This window comes from Bos grunniens, chromosome 9 (genome assembly GCF_055505025.1).
Source record: "Bos grunniens cultivar Pamir isolate PY7600 chromosome 9, Bosgru_T2T1.0, whole genome shotgun sequence".
Lineage (NCBI taxonomy): Eukaryota > Metazoa > Chordata > Mammalia > Artiodactyla > Bovidae > Bos > Bos grunniens.
This window is the reverse complement of record NC_141173.1, coordinates 8,965,067-8,986,111: the sequence shown is the minus strand read 5'-3', so window position 1 is coordinate 8,986,111 and position 21,045 is coordinate 8,965,067. Positions and strand designations below refer to the sequence as shown.

The 21,045-nt window shown below is 37.4% G+C and overlaps 1 protein-coding gene across 2 annotated transcripts in view; it reads right to left on the bottom strand.

Moving 5' to 3' along the window:
* Positions 1-21,045, bottom strand: part of ADGRB3 (adhesion G protein-coupled receptor B3) — an 888,911-nt gene that overhangs the window by 147,271 nt on the left and 720,595 nt on the right. For both annotated transcript variants that reach the window (XM_086316215.1, XM_086316216.1), the window contains exon 20: positions 17,403-17,505. In XM_086316215.1, coding sequence (XP_086172341.1) covers positions 17,403-17,505 — 103 coding nt within the window. The remainder of the gene's footprint in view (positions 1-17,402; positions 17,506-21,045) is intronic.

Below are 21,045 nucleotides of genomic sequence, written 5' to 3'. Positions count from 1 at the left end.
CTCACCAGGCTCCCCCGTCCCTGGGATTCTCCAGGCAAGAACACTAGAGTGGGTTGCCATTTCCTTCTACAATTGATGTGCATAGCTGAGCTCTATTATCACCACAAGAAATTACACGTGGGTATCCAGGGGAGAATGCATGCTGAAAATGCACTTTGCTCACAAAAATCACACCATCTCCTTTGGAGACACAAAAGCAGACCAGTCAACTCAATCTTGAATATAATCAGCAGACAAAAATGGAAAATAATTAACTTTTCCCCCATCTTTGGAATGCATTTTTGTCATTTGTTTTCAATCGAGTTTATCACTGCTTGCAAGTCGTGAAAATAAGTAAACAGTATTTTGTTTACTTCAGATGGCATTTCTTTTTTACTTACAACCAATAGTTAATAAACCCCCAAATGAGAGGACTGCTGGATGCAGGACTGCCATTGATGCAAATGAGTGCAAGATGGAATCTTTGCACATTTCAGGGGAAAAAAAACATATGTCCTTATTGAATAACAAAAAATATTCAACAAAGAAAATCTGGGAAATAACTATGAGTTTTTTAGCTGTAGGATTTAATGATCAAAGAAAATGCATCACTTTTTCTTGACCATATAGAAAGCAAAAGGAAAAATGATAACATAGAAATAGCTATGCTACATATTCCTATTTCTGTATCTCTGAAACAGCCTCTGAGGGGAAAATAGAAAAGGCTTTCTCATTGTAAAACACAATTTATACTCCACAAGGTCCTTTCTAGTATTTGGGAAAAAACAGGCACACTCATGGTTGCACTTTATTAGGAAAGAAGGAGCAAGCCCTATTAATGATACATGGGTAACTGTCTTATTTTACCTTTTGAATAACAACATTAATTATGTTTGCATTAATAGACAAAGAGTGGCTATTTTCAAATATGTGGATGCTGAGCAATTTAAAGGAAGTCAGATAGCAAAATATTACCTACACTTCAAATAAAAAACCCAGTCAGTGAAATTTAAAACATCAATGGTCTCCAGACCGAACAGTCACTTACTGGATTTTTAAGCTTATTCTCATTCATTGGAAATGAAGTGAAAGGTGGTGGTCTGCTTGGCACCGATTCTGTTTATTATGCTCTTTTCTTCCCCTCAATCTGAGAACTGCTTTGCTCCCGTGCAAAACTGTGCCTCTCACTCGCTGGAGGGGAACACAGACGCTCACTCTCTAATTCTCTGCAAAGACTTTTTGTGCCTAGTCATAAAAGGTATCAAGAGACAGGCCTTCATGCCTAAAGACAAAGTGGTCTGTGAACTTTTGATCTTAGACACAATTTTGCCTCAGCTGGTAATTAACAAGCTCAGGAAATGTAAAGAAGATAAATTCAGTCTGTAATTGCATATGTTTTGATGAAAACAGATGCCATCTTGGAAGGAAAATGCGCCACATTTTAAAGAAAACATATGTAGGAAGTAATCAAGCGAAAAGTCCCCAAAGAGTGAAGGATTAAAGAACAAAAGCAAGGGGAAAATTGGTTGGAGAAGAATATTTTCCCTAGAGCAGGACACAGATCCCCCGATGGACCTATGTTCCTCTCAAATGTTTCTCCCGTTGAAACAGGAACATTACATCAGAGCCAAAACAAAACTGCAGTTTATAACTCTAATTTCTTTCTCAACATCCTATCCAACTGGTCAAAAAATCCCAATGATTCTGCCTCATGAAGTCAATCCATACCCACTGCTACTAATTTAATAACAGTCATTGAAAGCAGATACCGGTTCTTTCCTACATTAACCAGTAGCGTCAGTGCAATGCCAGCAAAACGACAAGCTTTTTTGTTGTTGTTGAAATTGACATGTTGATTCTAAAGTGTATTTGGATATTTAAAGTTTCTGGATTAGGCAAATCTAGGAAAGGATCTAGATTAGACAAACAATCTTGAAAAGGAATGAAATTCGGGAACTCAAACTTTGATTTCCAGACTTACTATAATTTTATTTTCTACAAAGGTACCAAAGTAATTCAAAGGGAAAAGAAAAGTCCTTTCAACAGACGGTGCCAGACAGTTGGGTATCCATACAGAATAAAACTAGACTCCAACCCCTATATGTACAAAATAATATAAAAACATTATTTTGTTGTACCAAAGACCTATATAAAAGCTATGACTATAAAGTTCACAGAAGATAATATAGAAGACTATCTTTATGACCTAGAGAAGTAAACAAGGATCTCTTACAGAATACTCACAAAATAATAACTATGAAAGAAAAATGTGATAAACTAGACTTTACAACATTAAAAGCTACTTAACTTAGCAAAAGATGCCATTAGTAAAATACAAAGGCAAGCCACAGACTGAGATAAAATAATATGCATCTATATATATATCATATATGTGAAAAAATATACCCAGGTCTCCTGCATTGCAGGCAGATTCTTTACTGCCTGAACCATCGGGAAAGTGCCAAAGTGAAAATGTTAGTCGCTCAGTCATATCCGACTCTTGGGACCCCAGGCTCCCCTGTCCCTGGGATTCTCCAGGCAAGAACACTGGAGTGGGTTGCCATTTCCTTCTCCAATGCATGAAAGTGAAAAGTGAAAGTGAAGTCATGCAGTTGTGTCCGACTCTTTGCGACCCCATGGACTGCAGCCTACCAGGCTCCTCCATCCATGGGATTTTCCAGGCAAGAGTACTGGAATAGGGTGCCATTGCCTTCTCCATACAAAGCAATAATAAAAAGACAATCCAATTTTTAAAAGGAAGGAAATACTTAGAGACTTCACAGAAGTGGCTCTAAAATGGCATAAAAGCACATGAAAAAGAGCTAAAAGCTCTTAATAAGCTACTACTTATTAGGATGTAAATTTAAATGTTCACAAGGGTGAATACGAACTATCGTGACTGCTGGTGCAGTGTGAAACGGTACAACAATTTTTAAAAACTGTTCTGCAGTTTTGTTTTGTTAAAAAAGAAAACTCTAATTTATCAATATTCTGTGGTAAACTATATGAGAAAATAATCTGAAAAAATGGATAGATGTATTAACTTTGCTGCACACCTGAAATTAACACAGCCTTGTAAATAAAATATACTTCAATAAAATTGAAAAAAAAATACTTTACTTCTTTTTAACCCAGCAATTCTATTCCTAGGTATTTAACCAAGAGAAATGAAAATTCTTGTCTGTCCATAAGCTTTTATAGGAAATTTAAAGCAGCTTTATTAAAAAAAAAAACAAACAAAAAAAAACTAAAGCTGGAAATAATCCAAATGTCTCTTAATTGGAGAATGGGTTAAAAAATCGTGGTACAGTCACACAATGGAATAACACTCAGCAACATAAAATAACTAACTCCTAACACACACAACGTGCAGCTCAGAGACACTGAGACGAGTGGAAAAGGGCTGAATGGAAGGCACTCATTCTTAGATTCTATTTACATGAACTTTCAAAACAGACAAAACTGAGGTGTGATGACAGAAACCAGACCAATGGCGGCCTCTGGCAGAGGTGGTTGGAGGCAGGCAGAGAGCGTTCCAGGTGGGGGGAATGTTTCCAGTCTTGACTGTGGTGTTGCTTACTTGATGCATGTCGGTAGTAACGCCCATTCCATCATTCACTGTACCTTCCCCTGTATGTACACGGCACCTCAAGTAAAAGCTTGCTGTTTGCCAGACATTGTCTCAGGTGTCATTTTATTTGATCCCTATAACGTCCCATCCCCAACTCTAGAAGGGAGTGCTAGACCTCCTTTCCATCCATTGAGGAACATTCGAGAAGTGTCTGCTATTGTGTCGCAGGCGCTATACTGGCACTGATTACACAGCAAATGATGTCCCCTCCCTTCTTATGGAAAGATAAGATGACCAGTCATAGTGATTATGATGAAGAAAAATAATGAGCTCCTTCAAAAGAGCATTGAGCAACTGTACTACAGTGAAGGAAAAAAATAAATGAGCGAGAAGAAAACGTGAGAGTGTTCTGGGTTGAGGAGTGGCATTCTAAGGAAGGTCTCTGAACAGGTTAGATGTGAGCTGTAGCCCTCTGTCGGTTTGCTCAGCTGGTCCAGGAGTGAGAGGCCGAGAGAAGGGCAGGGACCCAGCCCCGAGACGGCAAGAGAGCAAGGGCAGGCCCCGCAGACAGAGGTGAAGGCGTGTGAGTGGCCTGCGGGCCACTGGGCCAGGACTGGAAGAGAAGCGTCACTTCTTAGCCAAAGGATTTAAAGCAGACAAGTGTCACAGTCTGATCTACAACTTTAAAACATCACTAGGCTGGTGTGTGGAGAACGGTTAAGCAACTGGACAAAGGACGCAGAGCCAGTGTGTGACAGAGCTTGAAGACTGAGGATGAAGGAAGCTTCCACTCCACCTGCAGGGACGAGCCAACTCACAGCATGTCCTCCAGCCAGGCAACCTCCAGATGACCGCGGGTCTCACGTCTGACTGCACCCCCAGGACAGAGGCTGAGCACAGTGGCCCACTGAGTGAAAGTGAAAGTCACTTAGTCGTGTCCGACTCTTTGGGACCCCATGGACTATACAGTCGATGGAATTCTCCAGGCCAGAATACTGGAGTGGCCTGTCTCTTCTCCAGGGGAATATTCCCGACCCAGGAATTGAACCGGGTCTCCTGCATTGCAGGCAGATTCTTTACCAACAGAGCTATCAGGGAAGGCCGGCCCACTTACGTCATGCCCAAATTTGTTACTCAGAAACTGGGAGGATGGCAAGTAATTCTTTGTTGTAGGGCCATTAAATTGGAGGGAATTTGTTTCACAGCAATTTCATCTTACAGAAGGTGCTCTTCCTTTGGTATGCAGGATTCATTTTGCAGCTTTCTTTCAGAAATTACGAAAATACGTAATAAAAGTTTCTAAACAGAGAAACAGATGCTCTTATTTTTAATAAAAAGAAACAAAAGTAAGTATCTGTTTGAGTAAAAAAAACAGAAAACCAGAACCAATTTAGATGTTGTAAAAGTAATATACATCATTCTTTTCTACTAGGAAAAATCATTTTAAAATACAAATAGAATTTAATTAACAATAAGAATGTAAAATAGACACCCATAAGATTCATTCAAAATTCTTTATAGTCCTATGGGTCATCTACCACAGACACATCTATAGAGATATGCAAAAACTACGTGTATTATAGTTTGACATAGAACATATATCCAGGTCCTCATCATGAATATTTGCGAATTGAAATTTAATTTCACATATAATTTAATATTATATGTTATTAAAATGATCATTTTATCATACAGTTCTACTGCTTAAACTAATGATTTCTTCTTTACATTATAGTTGAAACTTTAATTTTTTAGTTTGCTAGCAGCCTAGATAACTATAAATATTTTAATTTATGCATTTTGAATGTCATAAATCTTAAATTTCATAGTTAGGACCTAAATGCAACTCAGTCATATGCCTAATTCATTTTTTTAAGGCTTAAGATTTTAAATGAGCCAACTAGCATCACAAAAGAAGTTTAATCTTCAAATGCATTCATGTTTTTTGGTAAGAGGCATTACTGCTTGTGCTTTAGTTCTAAGTTTTGCTATAGTAATGCTTATGATCTAATATACATAATAATTATTCAATTTTTAGGCTAGAGTGAGGACCAGAGGCTGGGAGGTGAAAAAGGCCATTTATGGTTGAATTCAGTGGGATTAGCTGGACTCTGCCATCCCTCCTTCCTGCGTCAGCTGTTACCTTTATGCCCAAGACTGTCAGATAAGAGACACTCTCTAAAAGGGGCTTTACTACTTATTGCTGTACTGTAAGAAGCTTTCTTTTACAAAAAGCTAGCTTTGTTGCCTGATGCACGGGCGACTGTTAGCTGCTTTCAGCTTCTTCAATTCATAAAAGGTCCTGGTTGGTTGAGAGTGATTTGATTCTAATTTCATTCTAATTTTGTATATACTGGTAACCAATAGTCACCATATGTGAAGAAACTCTGGGTTTAGTCATTGCTCCAAAGAAGGAATTCAAAGTGCTTTCCCCTCCTTTATCTCTGCAGAAGCCTTTTCAAAAACTGTTAAAACTCTCCTGTTCTAGTTCTGCAGGTGGAGATTCAGAACTGAAGGTCATTTTTACATAAAAGTATCAGCCTAAAAATGGATTGGCCTCAGCTGACATTGTAGTTCTTCCATTCACTTGTATGGTAGATGCTTCTAGAAAACTCAAATTGCCCACAGTCAGCAAACGATGACTTCATGCCGAATCCACCACATCCATGTCCTAATGCACATGTTGATGTAGTTTTTGAGCTACAACAGCTATGCTAAGAGTTGTGGTGGAGGGTACATGGCTCACAAAGTCCCAAATATTTATCACATGGCCCTTTACCTTCCAGACTTACAAACCTTTGAATTAGATTCTGAATTATTTATGAAAGGAGTTCTCTTTGGACACAGAGTTAGCATAACAGAATACTGAAAAATTTGTTATCATCTTATCTCAAGGGACTTTCACTTTTGTGAGAATGTGATTTAAAATGGTTCATTTTAAGGGGTCATTTTTTTAGTACTTTGGGAGGTATTCAGAATTCTCATAAACATTATCAGTCATAAAGATACAACACAGTTCTCGTGTTGACATTAGACAAATTTCTGACCATTTCACGTTATGTACCAAGAAGAGGGAAAGTGAAAAAATCATACATTGGGATAAACTTGTTATTCATCTGCTGGTTTGATTCTAGGAGATAAAAACAGACACTCTTTAACCTTTTGTCGTACTTTTGGAAAATCATTCAACATCTCAAATTCTCTCTTAGATAACTCAGCGTCAAGTTAAAATCTGACTTACGGTCATCATTTAAAAACCATAAATAACAAATGTTGCCAAGGATGGGAGGAAAGGAATCCTTGTACATGGTTGGTGGGAATGCAAATTGCTGCAGCCACTATGCAGAGCAGTATACAGGTCCCTCAGAAAACTAAAAATAGAGTTACCATATGATCCAGCAATTCCACTCAATGGGCATATCTGGAGAAAAGATACAAGTACCACAATGTTCAGAGCAGCACTATTTCTAATAGCCAAGATATGGAAGCAACCCCAGTGCTCGTCAACAGACGACTAACCTAGGAAGATGCAGTGTGTGTGTATATATATATATGTATATATATGTATATGTGTATATGTGTGTGTATATATATACACACACACATAATTACACACACACAATTACAAAAGAACGAAATAATGAAAAAGCCATAAAAAGAATGAAATAATACCATTTGCAATAACATGGATGGACTTAGCATATTACGCTAAGTGAAATGTTACACAGAGAAAGACAAATACTATATGATATCGCTTATATGTGGAATCTAAAGAATAAAATAAACCAATGACTATAACAAAATAGAAGCAGAGTCACAGATGTAGAAAACAAACTAGAGGTTACTACTAGAGAGAAGGAATGAACGGGGGGCAAAAAAAGGGTAGAGCACTTGAAGGTACAAACTGCAATGTATAAACTTAACTACAAGGATACATTATACCACACGGGGAATATAGCCAATATTTTATAATAACTGTAAATGGAGAATAATCTTCAAAAATTGTGAATCAGTATGTTGAATGCTTGAAACTTTCCTAATGGTGTATATCAACCACACTTAAATAAAAAAAATTTCCAAGTAAGCACCAAAAAAAAATAAAAAAACATTGACAGCAAACCATAGTACTATAAGCTGCCCCAATATTTTGCAAAATATTTTAGCTCTCTTTGGAGAGAGGACACTGTAGGAATGTGGAACCAAGTCATTTCTAAGATTATTTGAGACTTAATCACAATCTCTTTCCTACTGCCTTGCCATGCTCTAATCACTGGAGAACTTGGCATTGCTTATTGTAAATCATATGACCTTTAAACCAAAAAGTAGATGAGATTCAGAATGTCAGGGAACTCCCAAATTATTTATTTTCCATGTATGCAAGGCTAGTATATCAAAAGAATATACAACCCAGTATTATCAGCCATGATATGTCTCCCCCTCCAAAAACAAACAAACAAACAAAAACAAAAAACCCAAATTTATCAAAAACAAATTAAAAATTGAACAGAAAACAGATGACTCCAGGGCACCTGGAGTCAGATGCCCTACTGTTGAGCCACAAGGTCCTTAAAATATGATTCAACTAATCATCTCTTATCAAAGAAAGGTCTCAGAACAAGCCTTTAGTATTTTTCTCAAGCTCTTTCTCTCATCATAAAACAACAAAAACATAAAAATTGATCTAGGCTGAAATTATTCCAAATAAGTCCCCCAATGTACAAGTGACTTTACTGCTGTTATGTGACCCCTCATTTCATAGATAGAGCCACAGCTTCATTCATTCAACATTTATTGATTCCATACCACGTTTAAACAAGTACTAATACTAGTGGTCTCACGGTAAGTGGGCAAAGTCGATCAGTAAATGAAAGTTATAGAATAATGTTGTTGGTGCTAAATACAGAGGTATGTATATACCACATGCTAGGGCTTCCCTGGTGACTCAGAAGGTAAAGAATATGCCTGCAGTGCAGGAGACCTGGGTTCAATCCGTAGGTCAGGAAGATGCCCTGGAGAAGGGATACTACTCCAGTATTTTTGCCTGGAGAATGCTATGGACAGAGGAGCTGGACACAAAGAGATAGGCATGACTGAGTGACTAATATGTTCACTGACTTTCCACCACATCCTATGGAGGTGTTGCAGGGCTACACAAGGATGATTTACCAACTTCCAGAGGGTGGTAGGAGTTTTATCAGGCAAAGTGAAGAGTAAGCACAGAGGCAAGGATGGGTCCAGTGCACATGGGCTAGGGTGCTCCGGGAAGCACAGAAATGGGCCTGCAGAGCGGGCTAGAGAGCAGATGTAGGAGGCCAGATGCTCTGCTGGAGGCCATCTCAGCCTGGAGAGACATGAGTGCTTTCATAACTCATCAGCCCAGAAAGAGTGCCCTTTTTTATGTCCTACAAATCCAGTTTACATACTAGAAGCAGCTCTGAATGTGTGTAATGTTCAGAATGTGGGGTTAACCTCATGAGTCCTACAGACCCACTGTACAGTTAGGAGAAAGACTTAATCGGGTGGGTGCTTGCTTTTCCTTTACATTTAGGAACTTTTGCATAGTAATATGTTAATACAAACAAAGGCTAAGTGAGCAGACCAAAGCAAGAAGAATGTTCTAGCATTCTAGAACTAGAAATCATGAAAGCCAGGTCTAAGGTGGGATGGCTGGGATAGACACCAGTGATTGGCCAATTTGAGGAGTTTCTAGGTTATCTGGAAAATATTTCTGTACAACTGCCTAAGAATAAATGAGCAGAAATAGCTGGAGTATGTTTGACACTCTCCAAAGCCCTGCCAGCACACAAGTCTCCCTGATTATTTCTTGGGGAATTTTGTCCAGCTCTGGAGACTGACCCAATAACACAAATTGAATGTCCAAACTGGCTTCCTTGTCCTTCAAGATAATCTGCTTTCTGATACTGCAACCATTTGAGTCACTCCTTATTGTCAAATTATTCCTCTTTCATCTCCGGTGCTTGTTCCAAACCCATTCTTCACATTGATCTTTTGCTCTGTGTTGAAGTTGACTTCGACAATGTGATCCTTGGCTCATAACACACAAAACTGGAACCATAGAGTCAGGGGATAAGAAGGTTGAAGTGGGTCAAGAGAGTCTCTCTAATCCCACTGCCTCCACTCTGTGAGCCCCACACCAAAAGGATACAATAAACCTGACTGCCAGGAGCCAGAGGAAATCAGGAAACTAACCTACTCTTCAGTTCCGTGGTCTAATGGTTTTCAGGAGCCCAGGAGAATCCTGGTAGAGTGAGTAAGATATCTCAAAATGGACTCAAATGAATCACATGTAAGCTTACTACATCCAAATCCTTTTACAAACATCATAGCAAGTCAATAAATGGGATTAAAAAAAATCTAAATAAGAAGCTTTGACCTCAGCCACAGAGATCACAAACAAATTTGAGACAAAATAGACTGGCATTTGGGACATTCTTGGCAGGAAGTGACTTCTATGAGTGAAATTATGAAAAAGCACATTTCTTTTGAAGGATGAAAACATTATTTTACATGACTTCTCAAGTGAGAATATTCACATTTGTGGGCTTTCAGAGTTTCTTTAACTAAAACCCAGAAACCAGATTGCCTTTAAAGTAAGCCATCAATCACTTGGAGCTTAAATCAGGCCTTAAGAAAATAGTCTTGTTCACCATGTTGGCCTAGATTCTGTCTAGAGTCAGGGACCCTGATCCTCTTAAAACTAACCACAGCTATTAGCTCCATAGATACAAGCCTAACTGATGAATTCAAATAAATGCATTTACTCATTCATTCAATAAAGGTCTATTAGATATTTGCTGTACTTAGGTCCTATGTTGTCAGTGAATTTAAGAATGAATATAACCCAGCCTTGCCCTAAGAAGTGGATAACCTGGCTGGAAACAGGTAATAGAGTACAAGATAGCAGTCTTGCACCAGGAATCACAGAGTCTCAGAGCTGGTGAACCTAACTGTGGAGGACAGTGAAGGACTTCCCGCAGGAGGAAGAGTATCAAAGGATGAGTACGAGTCAGAGGAAGATGTTTTGGAAATCGGATGGGGTGCAGGGGAGTAACAGTGTTCCAAGTAGGGGGGGAAGCAAGAAATAAGCTACCTCCATGATTCTGATGAACTATAAGTAGATTGGTATTGCTACTGTGATAAAACAAAAGTCAATAAAGTAGAGCAAAAATGGAAAGGTCAGCCTAGGTCATGTTTAGCATTTCTCAAGTTTGATAAACTGCAGAGCTATTTCTGAATACAATTTATTCCTGAGCCCCAACATATTAATGCAAGAAAATCAGTGACTAGAAACCTTCATAGATAAATAAAACATGCTCATTTCTTGTGTCTGAGCAGAGTTTGAAAATCACTTCTGTAGTAAGTGAGACAATAACAAATATTTGTCCAAGGCAGTGGAGTGGTCAGATTTCACTTTTAGCTCCATGACCTGTGTTACAAGGTAAAGAGTGGGGTTAATGATGCTGGAAGCAGTAGACTAGTGAAAGTGATTCATAGCTGATGGAGGCAAACATCTGGATTTGAGAAATAGGTGAGGGTACACCTGGCCCAGGCCTGGTTTATTCGATTTACCAAGTGAGGGAGAAGGAGATAACTCTCAAGAGTTCCAACACATGTAGCTGGGTTGGAGAGGACAGAAAACACATACAGTTTATATTGTATAAAACACATACATTTCTATATAATGTGTTTGAGTGTGGGGTGGAGACAAAACGGGGGAATTCAGTGGTGAACAGAAAATTTGACACAAGGCTATATGAAGCTCCAGTGTATGTCCATGAGTCATCATCGTCACCATCACTATGATCACAGCAACTGTTTAAGGAGTCTTACAAAGTGCCTCATATATACAGTCATGTAACCTTGACAGAAATACCATAAGGGAGATACTGAGAAGAAGCTAAGGTGTATCGAGCCCAAGATCACAGAAATAGAAAGCAGGAGAGGTAGCGTGCTTGGGTCCCTCTGGCTTAAAATGCCTGATCTTTACTTTTACCCCAAAGAGATGGATGTCTCCAGAGAAACCTGGAGAGCTCTGACCTAAGGATGGGCAGACTGTTTCAGAGGGTAGCAGGAGAGACAGATTGGTGGATGAAAACACACAGTCAATATTCCTCCCCAGAAGCTGAACACGTATACATTCAGAGGCCAAGCACGGAAGTAAACGCGTGAAGAATGTGGGTCTCTGGCAAAAGGCAGCCATGGGAGAAATGGCTGAATTAGGGAGCGCTTCAACCAATGAAAGTATTAAAATTCAAGACTTTATTTTAGAAGAACACAGTTCTGACAATTCAAAGACATCTTCCATTAAAATAATCACAGCCTTCTAGTTTGGCTCAGTTTTACTGATTATCTCTACACAAACTATATAACAAAAATATGACAACATTGATAAAGGTGAAGTAAGCACCAATGTAGGAAGAAAACTGTGTACAGTTTGTGACTTTTAAAAACTGCTCCAACACAGTTTTTGTATTTTTCGCAAGACCGAATTAAAAGACACGGCTTATTATGTAATTCAGTGGCCCAAACATAAAGAACTATGAGAGAAATTCCTTCCAAAGAGTGATAAAGATGTGTCTGCATATCTGAAATAATTTGTGAAGTTTCCCTTGACCTGTCAATGAGAACTTTTGCTAAGTCTCCTAGATCTCCTGGGATTAAAGTTAGTATGTATCTTCACCCTCTTACATTTAACTATTATTTTTTAGAATAAGGATGTCTATTCAGGATGTCTGTAATTTATTTTATAACGCGTTGGTGTTCTTGGTATGATACTATATTGGTGCCTGTTATTTTAATCTTTAATTCTAGGAGCTGTCTAGGAATGCACAGAACAAGGTGTTCAGCTGACCTTGTATTTGAAAGGGTCATACTCCAGAGTCTAGCAGAGTCAGCTGAAAGACCTTTTGATTTGGGTAGATCTGTCCACAGTCAACACTTCAATTATGAGCTAAATACAAAAGATTGATTTTTACTGATGAACTAGTGTCTAGGCAATTATTATGGTGGATGTATCAGTGGCTTCCCTTTGGTGAACATAAAGGTAGTCGACATATGCAGATGAGATATTATAGCTAAACGTCTTAATCTAAATGGACTGAATGGAAGATTCCATTGGTGCCTATATCCTGTACCTTTTAGAGATGAGGCCCATAGTTTTATCCCCAGGTGTACTGAGTCCAGACAATGGGTTAGGAGGATTCCTGATTGAAAGATGCTGACTAAAGGCACAGATGCCTGCTTCTAGAGTGTTGCTCTGTCCACCTCAAGGGAGTGTGCTTATAAGATGTGATGAAAGTATCTAAAATGACAGAGACCCACAATTTCACTATGTTTACAGAACAGGTTTTGCTCTTCATTTGCTAATAAATGTTTATCTAATAAATACCTGACTGTCTGATTGAAATTAGACTTGGCTTGCTTTCATTATAACCTGGTACTGAGTTTTTGGTTGTGGGGAGAAGCTCTCTCAGAATCTTCTTGGGTGTTCACTACTATATAACCAAAATAACAATTTTGCTAATTTTGGCTTCCATCAGTAAAAAGAATGCTGCTGCTGCTGCTAAGTCACTTCAGTCGTGTCTGACTCTGTGTGACCCCATAGACGGCAGCCCACCAGGCTCCCCCGTCCCTGGGATTCTCCAGGCAAGAACACTGGAGTGAGTTGCCATTTCCTTCTCCAGTGCATGAGAGTGAAAAGTGAAAGTGAAGTCACTCAGTCGAGTCCGACTCTTAGCGACCCCATGGACTGCAGCCTACCAGGCTCCTCCATTCATGGGATTCTCCAGGCAAAAGTACTGGAGTGGGGTGCCACTGCCTCCTCCGAAAAGAATGCTATGAAATGGTTAATAAGATAAATCATCTCAAAGTGTTCTAGAAAAAGATAGGTATACATTTTTCTGATAAAAAAACTATTCTCTGAAAATATGTTTCCAAAATACTAGGTCCAAAATAATCTACATGGCTCAACAGAAAACATTTGCATACTTTAAAGTACAAAGGAAATTCTAAAAATAAACAACATTTGAGTGATAAAAGAACATCCTGGTTGAAATTTAAAATGCACAAAGAAATCAAAGGGCAGAGACATTTTATGAGATAACTTGAAATACAACGAAGTCAGTTATAATTACATTTTATCACTGCATTTTAAGAAGAGATATAAGAAATTGCATTTGATTCCTCTCTCTGCTGCCAGCAATTGAATCTATAGTTCAAAGATTTGAATACATCATATTTTAAACAATGGATCATTTCAGCTTGTTTCTATCCCAACTCAAAAGAAGGCAGAGATACTCAGTAGTGAGATAATTGAATCAATTATAATTCGGAAAGCAATTTAGAGAAAAATCACAGTCTGACACTTCAAAACTATTCTGGACCTCAGCATCAAATACCAGTTTCAACACAAACTACCCATGATACCTCTCAGAGGCAATACCAAAGAACCTGTTCATCAAGAAATCCTCTCAGATGTTTCCAAGTATGGAATGGTAAAGCATTAGTCAGAGCTTATCAGGGAAATAAAAGATAGGAATTTGATCAATTACAAAATGCCCAGGGCAGTGATGGGATCCTACACACAACCTAAAAAATACACTGTACTCACTGATCATATATTACTTTTTAAAAATATTCTTTTGAAGTTTATACAGATCATAAGTTCATACAGATATTTCATTTTGCAAGTTTTCTTTTTTTTTAATCATTGATCTCATAACAGTGAAGCAGGTATAGCTTTTCACAAACTGCTATTTCACATAAAAAATAAAGTGAGGTCGATTAAATTGAATTCAGCACGTGTATCATAATCAAATATACAATTATTTCCCCTGGAAACCTGATTTTGTTGAGAGTGATTACAAATAAAATCCTAGTGGGTTACATTTTTCTTTCAAAGTCACTCCATAGTGGATTATCCTAAGCTAAGAAGATCATTTACTCAGACTTAATAAAGCAAAATTAACATAGCATGAGAAAAAAACCCATAATTTTTCATTTTCTTCATCACCACCACCACTTACCACCCGCTCCTCCCCACAAGCATAAACAACTGTAGGAGCAGAAATAAGCACAGTCTGTCTGGAACAGAACCACCAGGATCCCAAAACCACATAGAACCTATTCTGCAAAAACAAAACTATGCTGACTTTTTTTTTTTAAAACCAAGCCCAATGTCAGTCATGCTGCATAATCAGAAATGAAAAATAAAATTAGACTTGTCTTATTTTGCCTTTGATGTTATAATAATCACAGATATCCAAAAGACATTCTAACTAAAAACCAAAAAACAGGACATTGAGAAACTGGAAAAGCCCAAATGGGCAAGTAGAATGGAATTTCTCAAGACTACTCTAGTTTCTAAGTATTACTATGATTTAGACCTATTCAACATAGGACTCACTTGCTACATGTAGCCACTGAGCACTTGAAATTCACCGGGTTCAAACTGAGATGTACTATAAGTATAAAATACAAATCAGATTCTGAACACTTCATTAAAAAATGTTTTAAAATATTGTATTAACATCTAAAAATGTTACTTATATGTTAAAATGGTCATCTTTTGGATATACTGAGTTAAACACATTATTAAAATTGATTTGGCTTATTTATTTTTACTTATTTTAAAGTGGCCACTAACATATCACTATCAGATAGGTAGCAGGCATGTGTGGCCAACATTGTCTTTGTATTGTACAGCAATGATCCAAAAGACATAGACAATAGCCATTACAACATGTAGAAAACCTCGTGGGAAATTCTACTAGTCAAACCATTTGGCTCAGAACTTGTAAAAACTTTGGCACATAGTATAAAACAGTTTTTACAGCATATTTCCTAAGGAAGACCATGATGTTGGGAAATAAGAGTGTTTGGAGGGTAAAACATGACAGAAAGGGAGGCTCTGGTGGGGAAAAAAAAACCAACTTCAACCACCAGCTAAAGCTAACTCTAGCTCAACTTTTTCTGGTGCCCAGATCCAGTAGGTGACTTCTGCTTCAGAGGGAAACTCCTTTTGCAGGGAGGTTCAAAGATGAAGAGTTAAAAGAATTATGACCAGGTGAGAACAAGTATAGGAGTTCTTCTAAGATCCTGCTCAGGGAACAGTAAGAACAGGGGTGATGTGGGCGATGATTGCCTGCTCAGTATTCTTGGGCTTCCCTGGTGGCTCAGCTGGTAAAGAATCCGCCTGGAATGTGGGAGACCTGGGTTCAATCCCTGGGTTGGGAGGATCCCCTGGAAAAGGGAAAGGCTACCCACTCCAGCATTCTGGCCTGGAGAATTCCATGGACTCGCAGAGTCGGGCACGACTGAGGACTTTCACCCTACTTGACTTCCAGGCCCCTGGGGGGTGGGTGTCTCCCACGCTACACCCGCACCCTTCCCCCTCACTGCCCCTCTCTCCTTTCCTCCCCAGCTAGTTTGAGCCCACCCCACTGCCCTGTGGCGCCCAGCGTCCCCTTGGCTGGCTGCTTCTCACACTTCTTTCTCCTCTCAGTTTCAACTGCACCTTCCTCACTCTGGCCTTTCTGTCTGACTTTCCTTTTCCGGTGCCTTTCTTTGCAAACTTATGTTTAACAGTCAGAAGGGAGACCTGAAATATATTTTAATAAACTTTGCATTTTCTTATCTCATCAAAGGAAAGAAATGGGGCAGGGGGAACAAACCCTAGGCACTCAGATACATGAAAGGTGGATGCGCCTTTTACTTTTGCAGGGCCCCTTTCTGGACGCTTACTGCTGTTCCCTGTTTTGTTTGTCTGACCCTTCACTGTCTTCCAGTCTTCCTGCAGCCCAGACAGAATACAGGTCAAAACAAATCTTCATCAGAATCATCTAAGTAGTTTTCCAGGACTCTCAAGACCCAAAATCAGATCCTTTGGGTGGGAATCAGATTCTAAGGAGTGCAAGTTTAGTAAAATAATAAAACTATCTATAATTTTCTGATGTTGATATCTGTCCTACAAATACCTAATATATTAAAAGAACCAATTGAAAAGTATATTGGATGTTCCAAGAATAACAGGGTATAGGGAAAAAATTCAATTATTGACCTTAGTATTTGAAAAAAATTAAGAACAGGCCCAAATTGACAAATATTATCAAAGCATTTTTCAACATAATTTCTTTGAGATTATGGCCATTTAATTTAAGATTTCTATTAGTGGTTTCTTGGAATGTATTTCAAAGTCATATTGTAAAAAGACTGACAATCATTCCTCAAAACACACAGTTATTTAACTCAAGTCATACATTTTTACATTCTGCTGAAAATGATTATTCAGTTAAAGAACTACAATACTGTTGAAGTGTAAAACTACTTTTTAGTTAAATTTTTTTGAAGGGCATAACATGTAGAGTCATTTTCACCTAATGTTCTCTTCGATTATTGTCTAAAAAAGCTTTTTAGTGGATTTTCGAGAGCTATGTTACACTTGTTAGCAATTTACATCTGAATTTAGGAATCAAAATGTTAATCAATTAGGCCAAAACACAGGAAATCTTATTACAATTAGGATAATGAATTAAAAATTCGTGCTTTTGATGTTTCAAAGTTTTGAACTCATAGAGCTTTGATATAATGTTTAATAAACACATATTTCTACTATTATAAACAGCCTCTCAATCCCCAAGAAATTAAGTCAAAAGCATGTATTTCTATACTGGAATACATAATACTTTTATTCAGAACAAGATATTTTTACTTTTAAAAATAATTTTGTCAGAAATTCCCCATTTTATTAAGAAAAAACATTTAGATTATCAATAAGCAACTTTAGGTCACAACATAAACACAGAAAGAGAATCAAAATCATCACCAACCATACCTTATTATGTGTCTGAGTTTGTCCAACCAGGATGAGGATGTTGGATGAGATGATAGACAGGCAGAAGTTAATTAGAATTATGGACCTCTCAGAGCGGATGTACCTAACCAGAGAGAGAAAGAGTGCCCGACTTTAAAGTTCAAAGGAAAGAGGAAAAATTCTCTATTACACAAATTGGCGGAACTCATCCAGAAAAAGATACACTAAGCTGCAGGCTTTACATGAGAAAACATATAAAAACCAATCATTTTTAAGAAAGACTATGGCAAAACCCACCACAATATTGTAAAACGATTAGGCTCCAATTAATATAAATAAATTAATTTAAAAAAAGAAAGATTATTCTTTGAAACTCAATTTTATAGTGACATGTGATATCCAAAAGACCTTTAAATTTTCTTTTCTTTAGACCTTACTGTAGACAACATGGCATTTCTGACAGAGGCTAAGTTGTACCTCTGTTATCACCATACAATTTTTTTACTAGAAATAAAAAATTTCTTTGAACTATGTAAATTAGTATAAGAACTTTTACTATATATGTATATATAATATGCTAATTGTCACCAGACTCATCAATGGGTGAAACTCTAGAACCAAAAAGAAAAAAAATCCAGACAAATTCTGAAATATCCCCCCAGCCCCACACCATTTACTAGAAAGATGCCATTATTTTCATGAAACCACATTTGCATCCACTACGTTATTATCTCAAGTTTTTTAAGTACTTAGGTTGTTACTCTTTACATTTTTCTTTTCCTGAGTAATTGTTCCAGAAATCAAGAAAAAAGAAAAGGAATCTTTATTGCTAAAGATCCCTTTCACTTTCATGAAACTACATTTTCATCCACTACGTCACTGTCTCAAGTTTTTTTAAGTACTTAGGTTGTTACTCTTTACATTTTTCTTTTCCTGAGTAATTGTTCCAACCAAGAAAAAAGAAAAGGAATCTTTATTGCTAAAAACTAACCCCGGTCCACAAATTATTCATCATTAGGCTAGAAAATTACTTGGCATCTGGCACCCCACTCCAGTACTCTTGCCTGGAAAATCCCATGGACGGAGGAGCCTCGTGGGCTGCAGTCCATGGGGTTGCGAAGAGTCGGACACGACTGAGAGACTTCACTTTGACTTTTCACTTTGATGCATTGGAGAAGGAAATGGCAACCCACTCCAGTATTCTTGCCTGGAGAATCCCAGGGACGGGGGAGCCTGGTGGGCTGCTGTCTATGGGGTTGCACGGAGTCTGACATGACTGAAGCGACTTAGCAGCAGCCATATTTTACCCTTATGAAGAAGAGTTTATATACGGTCTGTCACATAATTTTTAAGTGCATCAAGAATGTAATTCATGGAGAAAACTGCTCAGAATCAAATATTCTACCAGCTGTTTACCCTAACAGGGTAGTAGCTATTTCGCTTTCCTGTACCCAGTGGCAAATCACTGAGTGCCAGTTAAAAAAAAAAAAAAAAAGATGTATTTGTTCTTGCTGTGTATTTGAGACTGTTCGATTTGTATTAGAACATGAAATCACTGTCCACAGCAGGCGTGGGCTTCCCTGTGCAGGTTACATGCAGGTGCGAGAGAGCAGGAGACACTTTAGAAAGTAAAATCTATCAAAGTTCTTTCTCTCTGCTGTGAGGAATATGAAGGCAGAGGCCCTACATTCCACCACATAGTTCCGAAAAGAGTGCAGAACAGAAACAAGAGTAACAATAAAATATAAAAAGCAATTTTTAACATAAGAGAAACTTCCTTTCTTCACAGAACATAGAAGGAGCCTAAGTTGACTCTCAATTAAAAAATAAAAATGGGCTCAAGAGTAGCTTAATCTTGTCCCTGCATTATCAATATCTAAAAATATAATAAACCACACACTGGGATACTGAAAACATCATCAAATGTTAAGTTGCTTCTTATTTTGTGGGTGGGATATGTATCACAAAAAGTTTAAGGACTGCACAAACTGACCCTTTATGTGATATGAAAGGCTTCTATGACACCACAAGTACATAGATGTTATTTAAAAGTTTTCATTGATATTATTTAGTCAGTAAATAGAAGAATCAGGGTAATAAGGACCTAGACTGACCAACCTGCAGAGTTTTTCCATTTTCATTTCCTTTGTAGTATTGTTGCCTTAAAATTTTATTAGTTATCTCAACTTTGAAAACTTTTTATAAAAATGTTTTATGTTTTAAACAAAATTTGTGAATGCATCATTTCAATATATGGGCTGAAAGACATGCTCAGTTGCTCTTTGATATAATAACATAACTCCACAGAATATATTTATAGGTGGAGAGAACGTCACAGTGGATTCATTTTTTGATGAACATTTCTAATAAGCTATGCGAGACATCAACACATTTCAAAGTAGTAATTATATATAAAATAATTCTGATGTTCACACATTTTATATATTAGGAAAGCAAAAATTATAAATCTCTTAATTAAAAAAAAGGCAGCTGGATCCTGAGCATTCATGCTATAAGAGCCACTTAATATCAATAGTTTTTGAATCTTGAAACTTCTATCAAATTATTAATATTACTTCAATTCTTCTACCTGTAGACAATGAGCTGATGGCCACTAACTGTTAGGAATTCAAATTTATGTTTTTTCTGGGTACTGTCTTTTATACTTCTAAGTGTCATGTCAAAATTGGGTAGATACTTTCAGCTGGTAATTCCTGGAAAACTCTTACAATAGGTGATTTTCCTGGATTTTCTGTACTACAGAAAACTTTACTAGGGACTAATTAATCCCATACTTCTTGGATAAACTTTTTATATCATTTACACCAGCAGTGTTTGTGCTAGCATTAGCCATATGTGTTGAGGTGTGAAGAAAAGGTGAAACTGGTGACTGAACTCCATGTAATGAGAAATGGAACTTAGTCCTGAATATCTCAGTGAATATGAATTATGATGCTATTGATGAACTGTGATACCATTACCTAGTATCCTGGCCTGTAAACACTGCCTCATTTCCTTAGAAGAACCTTTTAGGCAACTATGGGAGAGAAAGGCTTCTTTCCAGTCTTTGCCTGTCTTGCTCTTATATTATCAGGACAATGCCTGATTGACTGAGCCCTGAACCCAGGATTCTACTGTCTACTATGCTATGCCTAGACCAAGCATCTCTTTCGTTTCATAAGACTGATCATAGATTATTAGATTGTCTTTCTTAGCATTTCACTACCCTTCATGGGAAGGCAGAACTTCTGTTACCTATCTACACCAACAGACCAAGAATGTATACATACTTTAGTTTTGTATGAAGCATAAAAATTTTAATATCTTTGACAATATACTATCCTGGACAATTAACTTTTGTCTTCAAAAGAGTAAAAAATGTAACAAAAAACTTTTTTTCGAAAAATAGATGTCAATCAAATGACTTTTCTTTAATAAATTATAATTAATTTTTGGATAGAATTTTTTTTGTATTAAGTGAAAGATAAGTAAAATACTAGGGCTGGCAATCTTTGCAATTTTAATATTTCAAGTATTCAAACAATAATATACAATTATCTAGTTATTAATATAGCAACTGTTTTTAGAATATTTTTAACTAATAAAAATGGATATAAAAATGTTTAACATTTAAAAATTTATTGGGAAGTTTTGTTACATACTA